At 42.8% G+C, this 20351-nt stretch overlaps 1 protein-coding gene across 1 annotated transcript in view; it reads left to right on the plus strand.

The window, feature by feature from the left end:
• LOC109524158 (protein tyrosine phosphatase receptor type M) overlaps window positions 1-20351 on the plus strand; it is a 157626-nt gene that overhangs the window by 123262 nt on the left and 14013 nt on the right. Inside the window, exons 17-23 of the mRNA XM_019883806.1 lie at window positions 865-945; window positions 1052-1078; window positions 4118-4129; window positions 5383-5570; window positions 8853-8940; window positions 9482-9558; window positions 13798-13834. Coding sequence (XP_019739365.1) covers window positions 865-945; window positions 1052-1078; window positions 4118-4129; window positions 5383-5570; window positions 8853-8940; window positions 9482-9558; window positions 13798-13834 — 510 coding nt within the window. The remainder of the gene's footprint in view (window positions 1-864; window positions 946-1051; window positions 1079-4117; window positions 4130-5382; window positions 5571-8852; window positions 8941-9481; window positions 9559-13797; window positions 13835-20351) is intronic.

A 20351-nucleotide genomic window follows, 5' to 3' on the forward strand; every position in this document is an offset into this window, starting at 1 on the left:
GCAGTGTGCGAAAGCGAATGCCTGAAAAGGAAGCACAGAGCAAGACAACGTGAGACAGTGGTGAGCAATATGAAAGCCTGAGAAAGAAGCACGGAATGGACAATCCCGGCAGTGTTGTGTAAAACAAAATCCTGAAAAAGATGCACAGTGTCGTGCAAAGTGAGATAAGCGCGTGCTGCATTGAAGGCGAATGCAGCACGATGGCAGTGTGCGAAAGCGAATGCCTGAAAAGGAAGCACAGAGCAAGACAACGTGAGACAGTGGTGAGCAATATGAAAGCCTGAGAAAGAAGCACGGAATGGACAATCCCGGCAGTGTTGTGTAAAACAAAATCCTGAAAAAGATGCACAGTGTCGTGCAAAGTGAGATAAGCGCGTGCTGCATTGAAGGCGAATGCATTTCGAAATCCTTCAAAAGATGGAAAAGTCAGCCAACGCCAAGTTAAAGTGAATGGGACCACAAACCAGAGCTCATCATGTGACCACCCATGTCATGAAAAATTATTTATGGTCAATCTGAGCAGTCCATTACTCCGATTTGGTTTGAAACAAAATCCTGAAAAATATGCACAGACGGTGACAAAGCCTGACAGTGTTAAGCCAAACAAACAAACAAACAAAAAAGAATAACAACCGGAAAGCAGCTGCAAAAAAGCTTGAAAAAGATTCTCACATACAAAGCGTGATGGTGGTGTCCAACACAAAAACCTGAAAAAGGAACATAGAGCATTTAAACGCTTCAAATCTAATCTATTCCTCTTTTTTAATGTTTTTTTTTTGTACAATTTCCTCCTAAATCCCACTGTGTTTTTTTTTTTGCAGCGGGATCATCGCCCTCCTCTTTCACACTGTGTTTTTTTTGCAGCGGGATCATCGCCCTCCTCTTTCACGCTGCCCAAAGCCAACACGCTGAGCACGTCCATCCCGACCAGCGCCTTCTACCCAGGTAAACTTCCCACACCGAATTTGTCGCTAGAGACGCTAAAGCTAAACTCACTCTGGATTGATATTGACTGCAACTATTTGTTTCCTCCTCAAACTCGCGCCCTCAGACCCCTTTGTGCCGACCGCCATTTTAGGTGAGAATTCCTTTCTGTTGTGCTGCTAGATGACACCGAGGACCCGTTTTATGTACTGTGTTAGATGCCGCAACCGAAACAAACGCCAGACAACATCTCGCTGTTGTTCTTCAAGAAAATTGTTCACTTCTCTCAAGCTTCCTTCTGGCTTTTTTTCTCGGGAACCCGTGATGGAAGGGCGTACACGGTATTTTAAAGACTAGCCAAATATATCAGTGGCTAACCGCTATCCTCATTCACGATTTTCTTATTTTCGGCCCCACGCTTACAAATGAAAACTGTTGTCTTGTTGGCTGGACATTTCGCCGCTGCACAGAGCGTTATAGTCTGGGGATGACAGCATATGGGCTAGTCTTGAGTCCCTTGTAAATTGGACAATGGGAAGAAGAGATTCTGAAGACAGGTTGATAAGCGGTTAGCCGACTTTGAGCATCGATCCAGTGCAGGGTTGTAATAGTTGAGGATTTTCTTTATCGTTTGTTTATTTATATTTGGTTTTGACTTTTGTTTTCTCAATTCAATTTGTTTCGATTCATTTTTCGAGTGGGTTTGTTGCTCTGTTTCACTAATTTATGTCAAACTCAAGGCCCGGGGGCCAGATCTGGCCCGCCACATCATTTTATGTGGCCCGCGAAAGCAAATCAACTTGCATGATGCTTGCTAAAATTTGTACCAAAATTTCAAATTCTCATCTGTAAGAGTGATAGAAGTCATAACAGTGTGGGTGGAAGTTGTGCGCTACACAAATGCTCGTAGAAGAAGCGCGGGCACAGAAGTGATCATTGCGCTAGCAGAATAAGGGCGAGATGTTGCGCAACACCTTTGACATCAACAGTTAGCCCATTGGCAGTGAATCTCGTTTCTTTGTTGTCACACCTGCAATGACTGATTTACACAATTGAGGACTGAAAAGCACAGATTTAACCCCTTCCCCCTCCCCCCGCCCCACACCATCGTTTCAGTTTTGTTGAGCTTTTTCCTGATTTCTTTTATTTTCTTCCAAAGATCCTCCCCTTCATCATACCTGCCTGCTCGCCCGTCCTCATTCTCATCCCCACCTTCCCGCTCAAACCAGGGTCTCTCCGGTGTTGGTGGGGGGAGGGGGGACTGTCTTTGCTGCATCCCATCCGCGTGTGATGTCACATATGTGTTTCACCTGTCATATGCATGGACAGACGTGTGGACCGGCGGGTGTGTGAGGCGGGGTTGGGCGAGGTCTACATTTTAGCTTTTTTTTTTTTTAGACACAAGTAAATGCAGCTTGGGAGGCGGAAACAAGTCTTACCACCTTCCCCTTCAACAAAAACATTCATGTCTTCCCTTCCCTCCTCTTCATTTAGACACCCCAGCACCCCCCTCGCACCCCGCGACACAACGAGCTATTCTATTATTCTTTTTAATGTCATCGTCGCCCGCGCCGTCGGCGGCCTACTTGTTTGTGTTTTGCTTCTCGCTTCCCGATGAAATGGAATGATAAAACGACGCGGCCCCCGTAACGCATCACACGACGACAAATTGGGGGCGTCGCGCCACGCTTTTGAGTTCTCCAGAAGAAAGAGAAGGGGAGTTTAACAGCGCGCGTAACTTAAAGGGGCGTCTTTCATCACCGCCATATGCCGCCGTTAGTTTTTAATGAAGCGGGACGGGGCCCGATTGGCACGAGGTTGCAGCGGTGACAGTTGTCAAAATAATGAAGAAAATTAATGGCGTCAAGAATTTGAAAAAAAAAAAAAGTGTTCCGGACTTCAAACTGTCGCCATTTCAAATGTTTTATGAACTCCACCGACATTTGATAGAAATAATTTTAACTGTCAAACAAGTGCAAAAAGGAGTTAACCACTGTTGCTGGGGAACAGAATTGACGTGACATGATAAGCTAAAGTATTTTGTCGCTATAATTTGAGAGGGGATATTTACTTTCATGTAACCCAAAAATGCCGTCATTTTTATATGAATTGCCACAAAATTATGGTGATGCCGACATTCACAATTCCCCAAAAAATCCCCATCCCGCCATTTTACGCAAATATATGCTAAGCTTAAAAAAAATACCGAAAAAATATTTTACGACCAAAGAAACTTCCGAGATACTTGCACCATTATCCCAAAAAGGGCCTACTAAGTTATTTGACACCATACTTCATAAAGCTCACGTTACTCCTTCCACTTTAAATTATAAATAACATTGTTCGTCATAGAAGTGTCCAAATAAATGAACAACTCTTCATGATTGTATGCAGGTCAGTAAGTCATTGAAGACGTGCTCCACAAATATGGCTGACATGCTAAGCACAAATATTTTGTCATTAAAGAAAATGGCAGGTTATAATTACAATTATTTTATTTTTTTAATTATTATTATTATTTTATCATTTGAAAATTGATCCAGTAGCAGGGTCATTTTTCAGTTACTCCTCAACTTTGCCATTAATTTTTGTCTGATGCCACCATTCACAATTCCCACAACCCCAACTCTGCCATTATGTCCCCAAATATGTCCGATATGCTTGGCAAAAAATATTTTGCCACCCCCAGCCCCCCAAAAATCTTTCAAAGCGGGAAGGGGTAAGCAACATAATGATTCATGTGTGTATTTTTGTCAAACCCCAAAACACGCTCGATTTTTTTTAATGAATTCCTCCTAAATTTACGTGGCACGCTTTCACAAAGCCAACATTTTCTTCTCCCTCCTTAAAATCCACGATATCCTTGTTTGATTCATTTTCTCCCCCGCCCCCCTCCCTTAAATCCACGATTCCCTCGTTTGATTCTTTTTACTTTTGTCATTTATATTGCCCCACCATCCATCAGTCAGCCCCCAACCTCCTCCCACCCTGACTGGGCCGAAGCTGGTCCGTGTATAGCATAGCACTCAAACACTGTAACAGGTTCTCATGCTGGATTGTTGCTTATGCCCTCTTTCTCTTTCTCTCTCGCTCTCTCTCTCTCTCTCTCTCTCTCTCTCTCTCCTTCCTCCTTTCTCCCTCGCTCTCTCTTTTCCCACATCCGTCACCTCTTATGTATCTGCGATCTAAAAAGTGCCCATTAATGGTAAGTTCTCCCATGCGGGCCCCTGGGTGGGCCGGGGTTGGGGGAATGGGGTCCGTTGTTCTGTCGGACTGCGATTGAGCGCTTCTGACGTTTTGTGACATCACTTGCATGACCAGTGTTAGCATTTCACACCCCCCACCCACAAAAGTCCTCTCCATCCCATGCCGTCATTAGCAACATTAACACAGCATGAGCTGAGTGCCATATGCTAGCGTCATGTTCATCTCCGCCTCCCTCCCGGGCTCTTTTCTTTCATTTTTTTATTATTATTATTATTTTTTTTTTTTATCGGAAGATCAGGTCAGCTAGGGTGGAATCAATGCTGTCTTTGTGTGATGCTTTCCCACGAAAACCCCTTTGCACCACTACCACTCCACCAGTTCCCCTTCCTCCATGTTTTTGGGTGCACCCCCACCCCACCCCACCGCCACCACCACCTCCACCTCCCCGCCAACTACATCTGTGCCTCACGTCTGCCACTGACTGGTTTAAAAGGTGAACCAAAACAAACTCTGGGGCTTGACTTCCCCTTTAAGCAGAACTGAACCAAAACCGCAATAGGGTTCAGGTGATACACATGATTTACACTTGACTATTTATGTGACGCAACTGTTTTTTTTTTTTGTTTGTTTGTTTTAAAAGTTTGTCTGGTGGTCAAGTGAACCGACACCACCACTTGAAGCGTTTTAACCAAACCAAAAGTGTGACCACACCGAGCGTCGTTGACACCCAAATGAAGCGCGCTAGCAAAGCAATGGTACCATAGTTTGTTTTTAACAGAACATTTAACAATGTAGACACAACATGAAGTTCAAGTGACCCAAAGCACACCAGGGTTCATACGGTCGTCGTCATACATGGCCAAACGAAACCCATTATCAGAATAGTAGTACCAACATATTTAATCAAACCAAAAGTCTAAATGCTGACGCGATTGCTTTCGGTTCGTAAACTGTGTTCTGAGACAGATGGACCTAAACCTTCCCACCACATGACTCATCCTCTTACTCAATGGCGTTGTGTTGTTGTGACCATCCATTACATGCAGATTACTACTTTTGGAGAGTTGTTTGTCAATCTGGAGGCTGGTGACATAATGCTGAGCAGTAAATGAGATAAGCGGCCATCTGCAGCAACGTGGAATGTCACAACATTTACCGCTTTCAAGCGTCGTGTCACCGAGTCGCCCTGCTTTGCTTTTCACCGCACTGGCGCTCACTTGCGGGCCTTGTCCCTTGTGCTTTGCGAAGCAGACGAGAGCCAGAACATGGGCAGCGACACCAGCAGCTTGGTGCAGTCGCACTCGCTGAGGAAGCGCGAGGCGGTGGACGTGCCGTACCAGAGCGGCCAGCTGCACCCGGCCATCCGCGTGGCCGACCTGCTTCAGCACATCACGCAGATGAAATGCGCCGAGGGCTACGGCTTCAAGGAGGAGTACGAGGTCGGTGGACTGCTGTACCAAAAGCCAGCCCGCATGTCCACATGTCCACCGGGATTTTTAAAAGCATTTTTAAGGCTAAACGTAGCAAAACAATGAACCAATCCAGATCAGGAAGAAAGGGATGTCTTGGGGTATTGTAGCTGATGAAGAAGATTTACTCACTAAAAATAAGGGACCAGAAATATTCGTCAATCACAATCATGAAGACAGTAATTTGTGGAAAAAGGCACCATAACAACCATTAGCCAGTCAAAATCGTCAAGCAAGTGTCCTGGATAAGTAAATGGCTGGATAAAATACAAACACGGGCGGTTACAGGTTGTGATCTGACCAGAAATCTCAAATCCAAGTCCAGAAAATAAAAGCCTTGTCACATTTTGGCTATAGCCACAGGTTAGCTTTAGCCACAGGTTAGCTTTAGCCACAGTTTGGCTTTAGCCACAGGTTAGCTTTAGCCCCAGGTTAGCTTTAGCCAGAGGTTGGCTTTAGAGACAGGTTAGCTTTAGCCACAGGTTTCTACTCAACCGGCAGGTAAGTGAGCTCTTTAGTGGAAGCATCTGTGGCTAAAGCCAAACTGTGGCGGGGTTTTTAACTTTCTGGCCCTGGATTTGACACCTCTGCTTCTGACCTTTACCAGAGAATTTTTTTACATTACATGCCCAGTGTACAATTTGAGGTAATCACTCAGTTTCTTGGAATCATCAGGACACTCAAACCCATTAGCTGAATTATTCTCTTCAAAGGAAGCTCACTGTGAAAATATGTTTTCGTTTAGTTACACAATGGGGCCAAGTAACTCTTTGTTGCGAGTTCACCTTAGCTCCTTCTTCGAAAAAAAAAATCTATAGAAATCTGAGAAAAAGGTCTTGGGAAAAATATCAAGACAAATTTCACAACAGTTGAACAAATGAAGACACCTGATTATTCCATAAAAAAATGAAAATAGTCATAATGCTATTCTAATAAAAATGTAAATACATTCTATAAAAATGTAAAAAACAAACAACAAAACTCAATTCTCCAAAAAATTCAAGACCATTCTTGAATGATTATTAAATGACAATTATTAAAGAAATTATGATTTTATACAATATCTATTTAAAAAGCCTTGTGTGGGTCTCTGGACATGCGATGATGCTTTGTAAACGTGTCCGCCTCTCTTCATCTGTGTTCTGTGTGCCGCCTGCTTTTTCCCAGCTGCACTTTTAGAATGAATTGTTAATGTTTCTCCTGGCTCTGTATGTTTACACTGTCTTTTGTTGTCTGTGGGGTTTTTTTTTTCCTTCGTTGTTATCAGTGTTTGTGCACTTTTGTGTCAAATGCTGCCTTCTTCCCATTTCCCCTTGCGGAACTGTTGCCTTTCCTGCCTTAAATCATCCAATCTCCCCCAAAATCAACATCAAGATAGCCTCACAAAACCAGAGCGCCAAGGCCCATATAAAACATTCCCGATGTTTTAAATATATGCTCTATTATGGCGTGTCATAGTTCATAGACTCTTTTCGTGCCAGCCTGGAAGTGTTAAAAGTCTACAAACAAATAACTAAAAATTAACTAAAATAACAAAAAAGACAAGACAAGACAATATAAAACGCAACAAATTTAAGGGACAAAAAGTGTCAGGTTGACTTGAGTCCACTTTTGTGGCTTACCGTGACTTGAATGAATGCGAAATATAGGAAAAAAAAAGACTTAGCTTGAACATTGGTATTTTTTTTTCATTCAACTTGTGACAGTAAATTAAAAAGAAATACCTACCCAATTGTTGCTATTAGGCTAGTGAATAATAGTAAGTTAAATATATCAACACTAAGATGAACAATAAATTGAAGACACAAAAAAATTGGAAATATTCTTAAAAATCGGTCCTCGTATGTCACTTGAGTATGTCATATTTTGAACATTTTTATTCGGTTATTTTTTTTTAGCATTGACATCTACATCCCCCTCGCGTTTGGTTGAGGCAAGAATTGGATTGGAAGAATGACTGCTGTATCATCAATAAAACTTATTATCTATTAAGACAAGCACAAAAGTACAAAAAATAGATTTTTTTTTTTTTTTAAATGTTAACTTCCCTGGCGCATTTGAGAGGGTTCACCAACACGCGTGACCCCCTCTGCCACGAGGATCATTGTTCCGCCATGGGCATCCCTCCAGGTGCGTGTTTTGGTTTCATGTTGCCGCCACCACAAAAAAAAAAAAAAAAAAACACTTACGCTCCCACCCGCTCCCCCCCTGCTTGCATGTTGCATCTGCACCATGACATCATCGTGTCCTCGGGTTAATGCCCTTTTCCCCCCTTCTTCTTTACTGATGAGTGAACTGGAGCATGTGGGGCCCGTTGACTTAACATTGTACTTTTATTTCTCTCTGACCCCCTGCTTTTTCTTGTACCTTAACTTTGGATCAGATTAATGAGGTAAGACCACTGCTGTTATTGTTGTTGTTTTGAAATCATGTTAAATGTGCAGTAGATGGCAAATGTAAGCAGATGCACAAGTAAAAGTGCATTTACCAAGTAACCCACTTCACCCCCCCCCGCTTCCCACACACACACACACACACACACACGCATTTTGATGGATGGAATGTGCGACACCTGTGCCATGTCAAATGTGCTAATATAAAGCTTTTGAAATGAATACTTTAATTGGAATCATCCTCAAGCTTTGATGGTTTTTTTTCCCCGCCTGAGCAAGAAAAAGCTTCAGAATTTAGTGCCGACCCTTTGTCGAGGATGTCTGATTCCGATTAGCATTATTTTAGGCGAATTCCCAAGTAAATCTTGGTCAAAGTATGAGCCCAGCAATTCGCCAAGTTCTTCTGGCTGTCATCCATTTTGCGGGAGCAGGGGTAGTCAAGTCACAAATTTACCTTACAATATGTTCTGTTCGCCCCCTGTTAGTCTAAAGACAGAATTTTGAGGAATATTGTGTTTGTGGAATATGAATTAAGCAACAAATCCGCTTCAGGGGGCCGCTATTTGTTTACTGACTCCACCCCTCAAAAATGTGTGTATAATTGACGTCCTTTGAAATGCATGTGGGATTTTTATTTTGGGGGGGGGGTTGAACCACTGCCGCCCTCCCCAGAAAATTCTTCAAAAACCACTGATAGACATTCAGTGTTTTAAAAAGCAATCCCAATACCGTACGATTTATAGCATACAATTTCCACTGACTGATGATCTCACAAGCCCTCTCTCTTTGTCTTTTTGCACTCAAGTGTTTCCCGATGCCACCACCGCATTTCACTTCCTGCTGTTGTGTCTGTCTGCAGCGTTTCTTCGAGGGACAGTCGGCGCCGTGGGACTCGGCGAAGAAAGACGAGAACCGCATGAAAAACCGATACGGCAACATTATTGCATGTGCGTACCCCACAACTCCTCCTCGCCCAGGATTTTTATTTTTTTTTTCCTTGCCGGCTGATTTATTGCGACAAGCTCTTTGCGATGCTAAATAAGAAACAAAAGGGTTTTATCAGCACAGCCAAAGCAGCTTTGACCTTTCTGCTCCATGGTTACATATTTATCTTGCCGCAGTTACTTCACCTAAAATGCTTGTTGAATTTTGTAGATATTCCTACAAAATGGTACGGGCCTTATTTGTCAGGATTAGATACATTGAAAACAAATAAGACATTAAAAGCGACATTACAAAACTGGGTGGCAAGACTGCACGACAGATCCGGTTTTTGCTCGTCGCGCAGCAGGCCTCAAACTTGAGCGCGGACAAGAAAACCGCTTCGCAATAGGTGGCCACGATGCTTTGAAGCCATCGAGAGTGGCGGTCAGTCATACTTGTCCTCTTCCTCCTCTTCCTCCTCCTCCTCCTCCTCCTCCTCACCATGTTGTGGCCTGGTTAATGTCATTAATTCCAGGCTGCTTTCTTCTTCCTCTCTTTTTCCAGATGATCACTCGCGTGTCAGGCTGCAGGCCCTGGAGGGCGAACAGAGCTCCGATTACATTAATGCAAATTACGTTGATGTAAGTACACCCACGCACACACACACACACACACACACACACACACACACACACACACACACACACACACACACACACACACATACGACCGCGCGCTTTAATCACCCAGCACAAATCTCGAGGGTGGCAGAGAGGGTGCCGGTGCCGTCGTCACAGGGGCCCCTGAGGGAACGGGACTGGTCACACACACACACACACACACACACACACACACACACACACACACACACACACACACACACACACACACACACACACACTGTAGCGACCTGCTCTATCTGTGTGTGTGTTAAATTAAGAGCAATAAAGATCAGAGGATGACAGCACTCGTATCGAGAGAAAAAAGAGCAAACACATGCTAGGAAAAGAGCTTGATACTAAAGAGGGGAAGGAAGAGGACCTCCACCAAGGCTTTCCCTGGAACACAAAAGTCCGTGCAATTTGTAGTACGACATGGCATTTAATGTTCAGAGTTTCCCTCACATAGTTATGGTTTATGACCGTATTTTCCGCACTAAAAGGAGGCACCGAAAAGCCATTTCCATTTTCTTAAAAGCTCACAGTGCGCCTTAAAATCCGATGCGCCTTGTGTATGGTCATTACGGTAATATTTCGACCCCAAAATGGCTCCTTGCTCGAGACATGCTGACAACGCAGAGTTCAAACTTAAGGCGATTGGTGACGCAGTTGAACACGGAAATAAAGCAGCGGCAAGAGAGTTCAACGTTAACGAGTCAATGTTATAACTTGTCGCTGCTTTATTAAATACGTTTTACTGACATCTGATCGTTCTGTTGGCGTTTCCTTGAGCGTAGCTCCATCTAGCGGATGCATTGTAGATTGCGTCTTATAACGCGGTGCGCCCAATGTATGATAAAAATTACAAAATAGGCCATTTGTTGAAGGTGCGCCTCATAATCCAGTGCTCCTTTTAGTGTGGAAAATACGGTATTTACAAAGTAGTCGTGGGGAGCCGATCCACAGCGATTCGCTTAGATCCAAATCCCTCTCCAAATAGGAATTGGTCTCAAGGAAGTATGTTGTGATGATGTACAGTTTGTATCTTAACTGAAAAATAAGCTTTGTCTGTTGTGGAGGCAGCCAAGTTTAGCCTCGGTTGTGAAGTGGACATGACTTGTACAGGCGTACTTTCAACGTCCACATGTTCAATTTGGAACAGAATCACAGGATTCTCCAATCTGTCCGCGCCATCCCTTGCATGCTAAGCTGCGCTTGTATTTCAGCACTGACATGAACTCCAGTGTCTCGGCGCAGCTTTTATGCTCCGTTAAAGTCATTAAAAAAGACACATGAAAAGCGTGTTGCGGAGCATCCTAACTGGCTTATATGAGCTGATTCCCCCGCAAACGCCGCCATGAGGAAGATGGGCCGCTAATAGCCTGGTGATGTACTTGCCCGATGTGCTCATTTGTAATCTCTTGTTATGCTCTCCTCACATCAATTCATAATGCAAGGTGCGCCTTCAATTATTTACCTTTGGCTGCTATTGGTTTTATGGTCCATTATGCTGCACCATACAAAGCCGGCGCCTACTTAAAGTCAAGAACACGTGCATATTGAAGAGAGTGCAGACAGATGGCTAACGATGTTTTTTTTGTTTGTTTTTGTTGTTGGTTTTTTGGTTAGGGTTTTTTTTTTTTTTTACTCTTAACTCATCAGAACGCGGTAATAAAAAACCTGTGCGGGCAACATCCCCGCTGCTTTTGTTATTGCGCCGAAGCCACCAGATGATAATGATGATGGTCTTAGCAAGGGCTCGGTAGTAAGCGAGTCAATATACCGGCAAACATTAGGCTAAGAAACAGCATCCGCGCTCTGATTGCATATTAGCATACGTAGTAGTAAATGCAAAAGCACTCGCCTTAAATCAAGCATGTTGGTAATTATTATATTTTGGTGTAAATGGGCTACTTATTAGCATTATTAGCATTAGCAAACCCAGCATTCACCAGTGGAATTTTGGGGGCAATTACATGATGAGCCCTCTTTTAGCATCTTGTCAGCCTCTTAAAATAATGACCTAAGTCATATTTTGGCACAATAAATAAATAAATTCCTTAAAAATCTCCTCAGCATGCGGGCTATTTCTGCTAATATTGGTTATGAGATAGTCTGTGCAAGTTTTACGGAATTTAAGGTAGTCCTATTTGAAATCGAACAATTAAAAGAGGCCCTTTATACCGTCATAAGTATTGCAACTTTTTGAGAGCACGTCTGGAATTAATGGTGGTGTTGTTTTAACCTGCCAAATTTTGGGGGTGAGTTATGGTAGTCTAATTTTAATCCACACAATTTTTTTATGGGATTTAAGGTAATCCTAGTTGAACTAGTGCAATCTTGAACATCTCCTCAGCTTGTGGGCTATTTCTGCCAATATTGGTTATGAGATTAATGATAGTCTGTGCAAGTTTTACGGAATTTAAGGTACCGGTACCGGTAGTCCTATTTGAACTCGAACAATTTTAGACCCTCTTAAGTATTGCAACTTTTGGAGAAAATGTCTGGCATTAATGGTGGTCTTGTTTTAACCTGCCCAATTTTGGGGGTGAGTTATGGTAGTCTAATTTTAATCCGCACAATTTTTTTATGGGATTTAAGGTAATCCTAATTGAACTAGTGCAATCTTGAAGAATTTATAGTAGTCATAATTAACCCCTGGGCGGCACGGTGGTCGACTGGTGAGCACGTCCGCCTCACAGTGCGGAGCTGCAGGGTTTGATTATGCCAACGGCCTTCTTGTGTGAAGTTTTTGCTTGTTCTCCCCGTGCCTGCGTGGGTTTTTTTTGGGTGCTCCGGTTTCTTCCCACATATCAAAAACATGCATGGCAGGTTGATGGAACACTCTAAATTGGCCCTTGGTGTGACTGTAATTGGTTGTGCGTCTCTGTACACCCAGAACTGGTTGCCAGCTGTGTAACCAGAGAAAACCCACACATGCACAATTTTTTAATTGAAGGCAATCTTACTTGAACCAGTGCAGCTTTTTTGGAGTTTATATTGTGTAGTTCTCATTTTCCACCACTGCAGTATTTGTGACCATTCACGGTTGTCTTCTTGAGTCCATTCCTTCCAGCGTTTATTTGTAGAAAAAGTGAGATTGGGTGCTCCGGTTTCTTCCCACATATCAAAAACATGCATGGCAGGTTGATGGAACACTTTAAATTGGCCCTTGGTGTGACTGTAATTGGTTGTGCTTCTCTGTACACCCAGAACTGGTTGCCAGCTGTGTACCCAGAGAAAACCCACACATGCACAATTTTTTAATTGAAGGCAATCTTACTTGAACCAGTGCAGCTTTTTTGGAGTTTATATTATGTAGTTCTCGTTTTCCACCACTTCAGTATTTGTGACCATTCACGGTAGTCTTATTGAGTCCATTCCTTCCAGCGTTTATTTGTAGAAAAAGTGAGATGCGTGTAACAGTTACAGTTGCGGCTTTGAAGCTCCCAGTTGCAGACATGTGCTAATTCAGTCAGAAAAAAACCCAACAATAAATAAAGCCCTGCGGGTGGACGCTCCTGCCCGCTGAACGTTTCAGACAGGCCGCGCTGATAACTGGCAAAAATGCGTGGCGATACTAAAAACAACATGTAAATGATCACAGCTGTGCAAGAAAACACAAACAAACCATGAAACATGTTTTATTCCCATTTTGACACCTGATTTATTCCACTCATGACCTTCTTCTTCTTTGACATCCATTTCCTCACCTGACAAGTGTCTAATGCGGCAACGCCGCCTGACAGGACGTCACATGAAAGCACAAACAGGATAAAGAAATCATTAAAAATGGAAGGGGAGAAAGGGAGGCATCGTTTTTTACGTCCGCGTGCGTTCGGCAGAGTCCAGGCTCAATTGAATATGAGGGAGGAAGGTGATGATGATGATGATGATGGGGGAAGGAAGCCTTTAAGTCCTCCTGATGTTTTGTTTCCCGCCTGGCGTCTCCGGGGAGAAGACAAAGAATTGGGCGAGCGCATTTTGAAGGGATTAGCGTAATCTCGCGGACTGGAAACCCGTTGTGAAGACGGATGCTGTTTAGTCGTATCGCAGGGATTATCGACACTTTGGCGCCTCGCTCCAGAGGTGCGCGTATGTGTGTGTGGAAGCACACATTCATGATAGGTGTGTACTTGGCCATGTCTGCACAAATGCACGTATTACCAGATGAAAACAAAAGAATGTTTTTCTAATGTTTTTTGTTTTTTTTTTCTTCAGGGATACCATAGGCCAAATCACTACATTGCCACTCAAGGTAAGAGGATGTTTGATTCAAGCCTGACAGTTATGATGCCTAAATGGCCAATTTCAAAAATCGATACATACTGTAAATGGAAGGGGATTGAAGTTTGGTTGCACAACAATCACAAGTTCAAAATAAAATAACCTGTCTGAGGCCACTTTAGATTCAGGCCCGACTCATGGACTGCTTCAATGTTTTAAGCATTGAAACGGCAAGTCAGGGGAGTTGAGCAAAGTTTGGTACAGGATCATTTCAAGCTAAAAGGAAAGAAAATAACAAAAGAGGGTTTTCTGTTTGAGGCCTGATTCATTTTCTGCCTAAACGGGCTGCTTTAAAAATCAAAACAGATAGTAATCAAGAAGTAGAGTCAATGAAGTTTGGTGTTGAAACATGTAAAAGGAAGAATTTGAAATAGCAACGGGCCCCCTTTGGTTTATGCCCGACTAGTCAGCGGCTTGTATCGTCTGATACATGTGGAAGAGAAACAAAGTAGGGTCCGGCCTGTATGGGATAAAATAACCATCGCGGTACTTTTGATCCACTAGTGTGCTGCCTGAACAAGCTGTCTTGAGAATCGACACGTGAAACCAATGAGTGTAGTTTGGTGTTAAAAAATGTTGAGCTAAATGAAAAAAGAATAACACAGCAGAAGGCACCTTCAATTCAGGGCCGACTAATGTGCTGCTTCAAAGATCAGGGTTAAAAAATTGAAACGAAATAGAAGCCGAAGGTTGAGGAGAAGTGAATGAAAATTGGTGCAGAAATATTTTGCTCTTTACATGACATGTCAAAGGCCGCTTTTGATTCGGCCCAACTCATTTTCTGACTAAACGGGCTGCTGTAGGAAGCGAGCAAGAAATAAAGTTAAGTTTGATGTAGGAACAATGTGAGCTTCAGTAAAAATAAAAGAATGTCTGAGGCTACCTTTAATTCATCCCCGACTAGTTTGCTGCTGAAACAAAAAGACTAAAAGCGACTCATCTGCCCAATGTAAAAATCAAAGGTAAACAGGAAGTGAGTGAAGATTTCACATTGGAACATTTTAGCGCTAAAAGGTGAAATGAGCATGGCTGGAAGTTTTTTATTCAGACCTGACTAGTTTGCCGCCTAAACGGGCTGTTTCGCAAATCAACCCAAAAAGTAAACGGCAAGTGAATACTTGGTCCAGTTTGAACTGAACATGACGGAGGGTACTTTTGATTCAGATCCGACTAGTTTACGACCGTAAACGTTAATGTGTAAACGATGAAACCAAAGGCAAATCTAAATCCATCTAAAATATGAAAATATGCTCGGTCGTCTTGTGCGTGAGCACTCAGGGATGCTGCGGCGTGCCTTGTCAAGCTCTTTCTTCCATTTGTGTGGCAGGAGCAATTAATCGGGCTCGAGGATGAACTAATAAATAAATAAATAAAATGGATTATCTGACATGTGCGGGCACATTTTGTCACTGTGTTCCTCCAGCCGGTGGATTTGCAAGGCGACGAGCACTTAGCGCCACCCTGGAGGTTAACCATTGACTGATGCTCAATCGTTACCAATTTAGTACCTCATGTAGCCAGTGCGGGGTTGCGTGCCACGTTTGGATGTTTGCACACACTACTTTAATCATAAAAAAAAAAATAATAATAAGTCAAAAAAATAAAGAAAGAAAAGTGAGGCGGGTTTTTTTTTTGTTTTTGTTTTTCATTTGTTGTTGAGCGAAGAGGAGGCCTTAATGCATTCACAAGCTGCTCGGGGGGTGCTGGGAGTTGCATAATTAGCTGTTCATTAGCGCGGCGCCGCTACTCCTCAGCGTCTCAATTAAAGCCGAGCCTCTGTTTGCTTACCAGACGTGCTCGCATCACGCCGACTGTCCTGCCGAACACACGTACGTGACTAATCCGTCTCCTCGGGATCAATTTATCGATTTTTTTGATGGGTTGAGAGATTTGGCCGATCACGTGACATGTGGTGTTGGCACGAGTGGTTTTCCGCCTGAACTGCCTGTTGTACAAATCGAATGCGGGCGGGGAAGTTGAGCTGAAAGAAGAACAACGACACGACGAGTGTGCTGCCTGAAATAGCTGTCAACAAAAAAGTTTTCATTCGGGCACGGCGAGTTTGCTGCCTTAACAGACTTGTTAGACTAAAGACTAAAAACGAAAGGCGACAATTTGTCACAGAAAAATATTGTGCTTTTAATTCACGGTGGACAAGTATACAGAAAGTGAAATTGTGGGGCTCAAGTTTGTTGCGGCAACATTTTGACTTAGAAGAAAAAAAAAAACATGGCTGAAGGCACTTTTCAATCACGGTCTGACAAGTTTTTATTTGCGGTGGGTTTGTCGCCTAAACAACCCAGTGTGAAAGTTAAAACGGAATTGGAAGTAAGGGAAGTTTAGTGCAGAAACATTTTAGACTTAACTTATATTCCACCTAAACGGGCTGCTGTAGAAATCTAAAGGTAAAAAGGAACCGATTTGAATTTGCTACGGGAACATTTTGAGCTAAAAGAATGCAAATAACGACACTTTGAATTGGCGTCAGACTAGTTTGCTGGGCTGATGTAGAAATCGAAACGAAAAATGAAAAGGATGCGAGTAAGGTTTGGAGTGGGGACATTTTTAGGTTAAAATAAAAAATCTAATTGACGCCGAAGTGAGCTGTAGAAATCAAAACCCAAAGTAATTATGGAGTGCATGAAATTGGGATGGCAAAATGTCGAGCACTTTTCATTCAAGCCCGACTTATTTTGCTCGTTAATTTGTCTTTTTTTGCCTCCAACACAAATGCAGACATTTGTACTCTGCGGGAGAAAGATAGCAGCCACATTTTAGGAATTCTTTGGCGATGAGGAAGCCTGACACAGAAGAAAAATGTCAAAAAGGGGCGACAAAGCTCACTGCCAAATAATTGCCAAGAGCGTCGCTCATTAGCTTTCGGGGGCCACCGACGAGTCCCTCGGCGGCGTCAAGGTGATGACGACAGGTGCAGCAGCTGTCACTCTATTAAAAAGTCCTCATTGCCCGAGCTCTCCCGCTCATTACGTATTTTGATGTATTCGCACTGCGGCTCATTTACCCGCCACAGTAAATGTCTCACCTTGGTCCATTTTTATGCGGCGAGGATCTTTTCAAGCACCACACCACCACATTTTTTTTCTTTTATATCAGTTTCATCCATCGACCAGGATGATGGACTGGAACTATCGACAAAATGCCTCAAATCAGCACAAATTTGGAGCATTCCAGTGATTCTCAAAGTGTGGCTCCCTCTAGTGGAATGCAAAAGAATCACTGCTTAAGCAATATTCAGTTTTAACTGTTTAGAACAATACATTTGCATTAAATCCAAGAAATGTTTGTTTGAAACTTTTACTTTGGTAAAATTTTTAATCACTGTTATTGATGGTATTATTATATGTTGTTATTAATAATGACCAATATTCATTGATGTGTCGTCACTGACGATGTTCTCACAGTAAGGTAACAGATAAACATCAAGATGAAACATTTTTTCTGTCTAAAAATTGCTTCTAATGTTTATATTTTCAAATGATGACTTCTACAAGATTCCTAGGAAATCACAATGTCCCATCATTTTTAGAATGGGTCCACAAGCTACTCATCTGGTCCTCAGGGGCTAACTGGTACCTGCTAGCACCACATTGGTGACCTCTGCTCTAGATTGCCCGGAGGTGTTTATGTTCAAATCCGGGTCATGGCACCAACAAGTTTTGGGGAACAACCAAGAGTAACTCCCAGAAGACTGCATATTATTCTCAGTTGAAATATGTAATGGATTCCAGAAATTCAACACATGGTCGTGGAGCGTAATTGTGTGTGCTGAACAATTAAAATTTTCCATCTGTAATTGGAGGGCGGCTCAATCAGGGTGTACCGCGCTACTCGCACAAAGTCAGACTCACTTCCAGTTTACCTGATACAATATTTTTTTCAACTAAAGCCAGTCAGCGAACTGAATTAAAAGTGCCATCTGTCATGTTCACTCCCTTCCAGTTTGAGCTGTTCCGTTGGTCTCATGAGGTTGGCAGTTTGTTGATACTACTATCTATTAAAACAAAAACAAAAAAAAGAAAAATGCTCACTCTTCAAAGATGAACAGATTTACTGTAATGGAGAGGGAACGGAAATGCCAAGAAAAAGCCCCGTTGTAGAGTTCAGATATTTGCACGTATGTCTCAATATCTCCTCCTATATGAATGAAACATCTCGGCATTGCTACGTTCATTGTTAACGACCTCCAGCGGGACACCGTTTCGTGTTGTCAAAATCATTGATCCATGTCACTGCCGTACCAGGCCGGCTACCGTTAGTTGCACCGCCGTCACATCTCCTTGCCTGTGACGAGAAAAAAAAAATGCGTAGCAGCATCCCTCGCAATGCTAACGACAGCCCTCCCAGTTGAGAGGAAGTTATCTTCAAACTTAGCAGAAAAAAAAAAAACCTGCCGCTCTTACCTTGGCGTTCCCCAAGCGAGCGAGCGTTCAAACGTTTCCGCTTCTTCCTCTTCAATCTCAGAGAGTGTGAGCGAGCGGCCCGTCGGCAAGGTTCTCCACTGAGAAAGAGCAAAATAGGCACACGTGTCTCATTAGTGGCACTAATGTGCTTGCATAAGCGCGGGGCTGACTTCATCGCTGAAAAATTCACCCGAAATAAAGAAAGTCATCAAACTTCGGCTCAATGCCAAGGCCACACGCAAGAACGAAAACTCAAAATCCTCGCAATTTCGCATCGCTTCAAACCAGACTCCTTGTGACTTTCCAGGCAGAGCTTCTTGACACTTTTTGGTGGGTCTTCTCACGATAGGCGTTACGATTACCGGTCAATTTTATGCTGCCAAGGAAAACTGTTTTTTCAGGTTGAATTTTTCAAAATATTTCAGGGGCTGCCACCACACGTAAATTTTGAAATGGTCGCTTGGATCAAAATGGTGGAGTCACTGGATCTTCTCGGGCAAGGATTCCCAAGCTTTTTTGTGGGTCATTCCTGGAACACATTCCACTGTTCTGGAACCTGGAGTGGATGTATTCGAGGGTTTTTGTCCAATTGTCTGCTCATAAATCTTGGGGAAAGCCCAATATACTGCTCCATCGTGTCCATCAAAGTCCTCAAGGAAAGATTTGACGAAATCGTCTATCGTGATGTGACCCACCAAAAAAATGTCAAGGAATAGAGCCCGAAAATCACATGACCCCACGTCATCGTCCACTTCATCTTTATTGCTGCTTTAAGGCACCCGAGACACCGTTCACATGACTTGCTAGGTGCTGTTGTTTTGGCTAGCAACAGAGTTAAAATGGACTTAGCCATTAATTCTTCAATGCAAAAATATCACTTCGAAACCGAGGTCACGGGTGACCGTTAGGATCATTTTCTGTTGCAAGGCTATCTTAACACCGGTTCTGCGGTTTTTGATGAGCAACAGAGTTCAAAACGCCCGTGAGACATTAGGAGTATGAGTAACTTCATTTGTCTCGTAATATTAAAATAAAATCTCATTTGAGTTGTTGATATCAAAGAGTCTTCCTCTACCGGTCCCCGCACGCATATGGAACAATAAAGTCCTCCACGTCCCAACTTGGCACCAGAACCGCACTGAATGATGATGATGATTTTTTTGGAATAATCATAACAATGCCAAGTGCTCGTGTGCTACCTACACACCAGCTGTCCCGCTTCTTCGTCGCCCAAACTCCTTATTCGTCCTCCCTCCCACGGGCATGAGAAGTGTGGGAGGTAGTCGGGTGCGACGCTGCAGATTGTCCAAAGTTCTTCTTTTGTTGTTAAAAAAAGAAGAAAAAGAAGAAGACGAGCACAGGGTGTTTGTTTTACATATGTGGGTTTAAAAAAAAAAAGTGAGAATAAAACACAAGGTCACCTCTCGCTTGTCTTTTGAAAATAAAACCGTTCAATTTGGTTTTCAAAAGCACACGCTGGCAGGAGTAAAAAAAATTTAAAAATCACACAAAAGTGACAGATTGGAGTGTTACAATGAAGTACACAAAAAAAAAAATTGGTGTGACACGAAAACAGATCAAAGGCGTACATCGAGGCAACCTTGTAGAAAACGCAGCAAGGCATAACAGTTTTGCTGCATGCTTTGAATGGCGGAGCGTAATAAAAAAAAATAAAAAAAATCAGGCACTTCAAATTGAAATCATAACATTAACTCATTCACTCCCAAAGACATTTTTAAACGTCTTTTCAGACTTGGTCTAAAATTGGCTGGTACTGAATGAGTTTTAAATGCACTTGCTTATGTTGACCTTCAGGAAGGATGAAAATAATCAATATGCTGAATTTATCAACCAAATGGTACTTTCCCCCTCCATGCAAAGCATGCAGCAACATTTCACACCTGTTAGTGGTTTGTGCAAAAGGTCCTCGCCAAGAACGTGTCGGACGATGGTGTGTGTTTATTTAGATCTTGTGTCACATTTTGCCCCCGGTTCGCATCACATATAATTAATATGCACGGTGTCTACAAGTAAAACAATGAGTTCATTTTAATAATCAACTTTGCG

Source organism: Hippocampus comes, unplaced genomic scaffold (genome assembly GCF_001891065.2).
Source record: "Hippocampus comes isolate QL1 unplaced genomic scaffold, H_comes_QL1_v1.1 scaffold159, whole genome shotgun sequence".
NCBI lineage: Eukaryota > Metazoa > Chordata > Actinopteri > Syngnathiformes > Syngnathidae > Hippocampus > Hippocampus comes.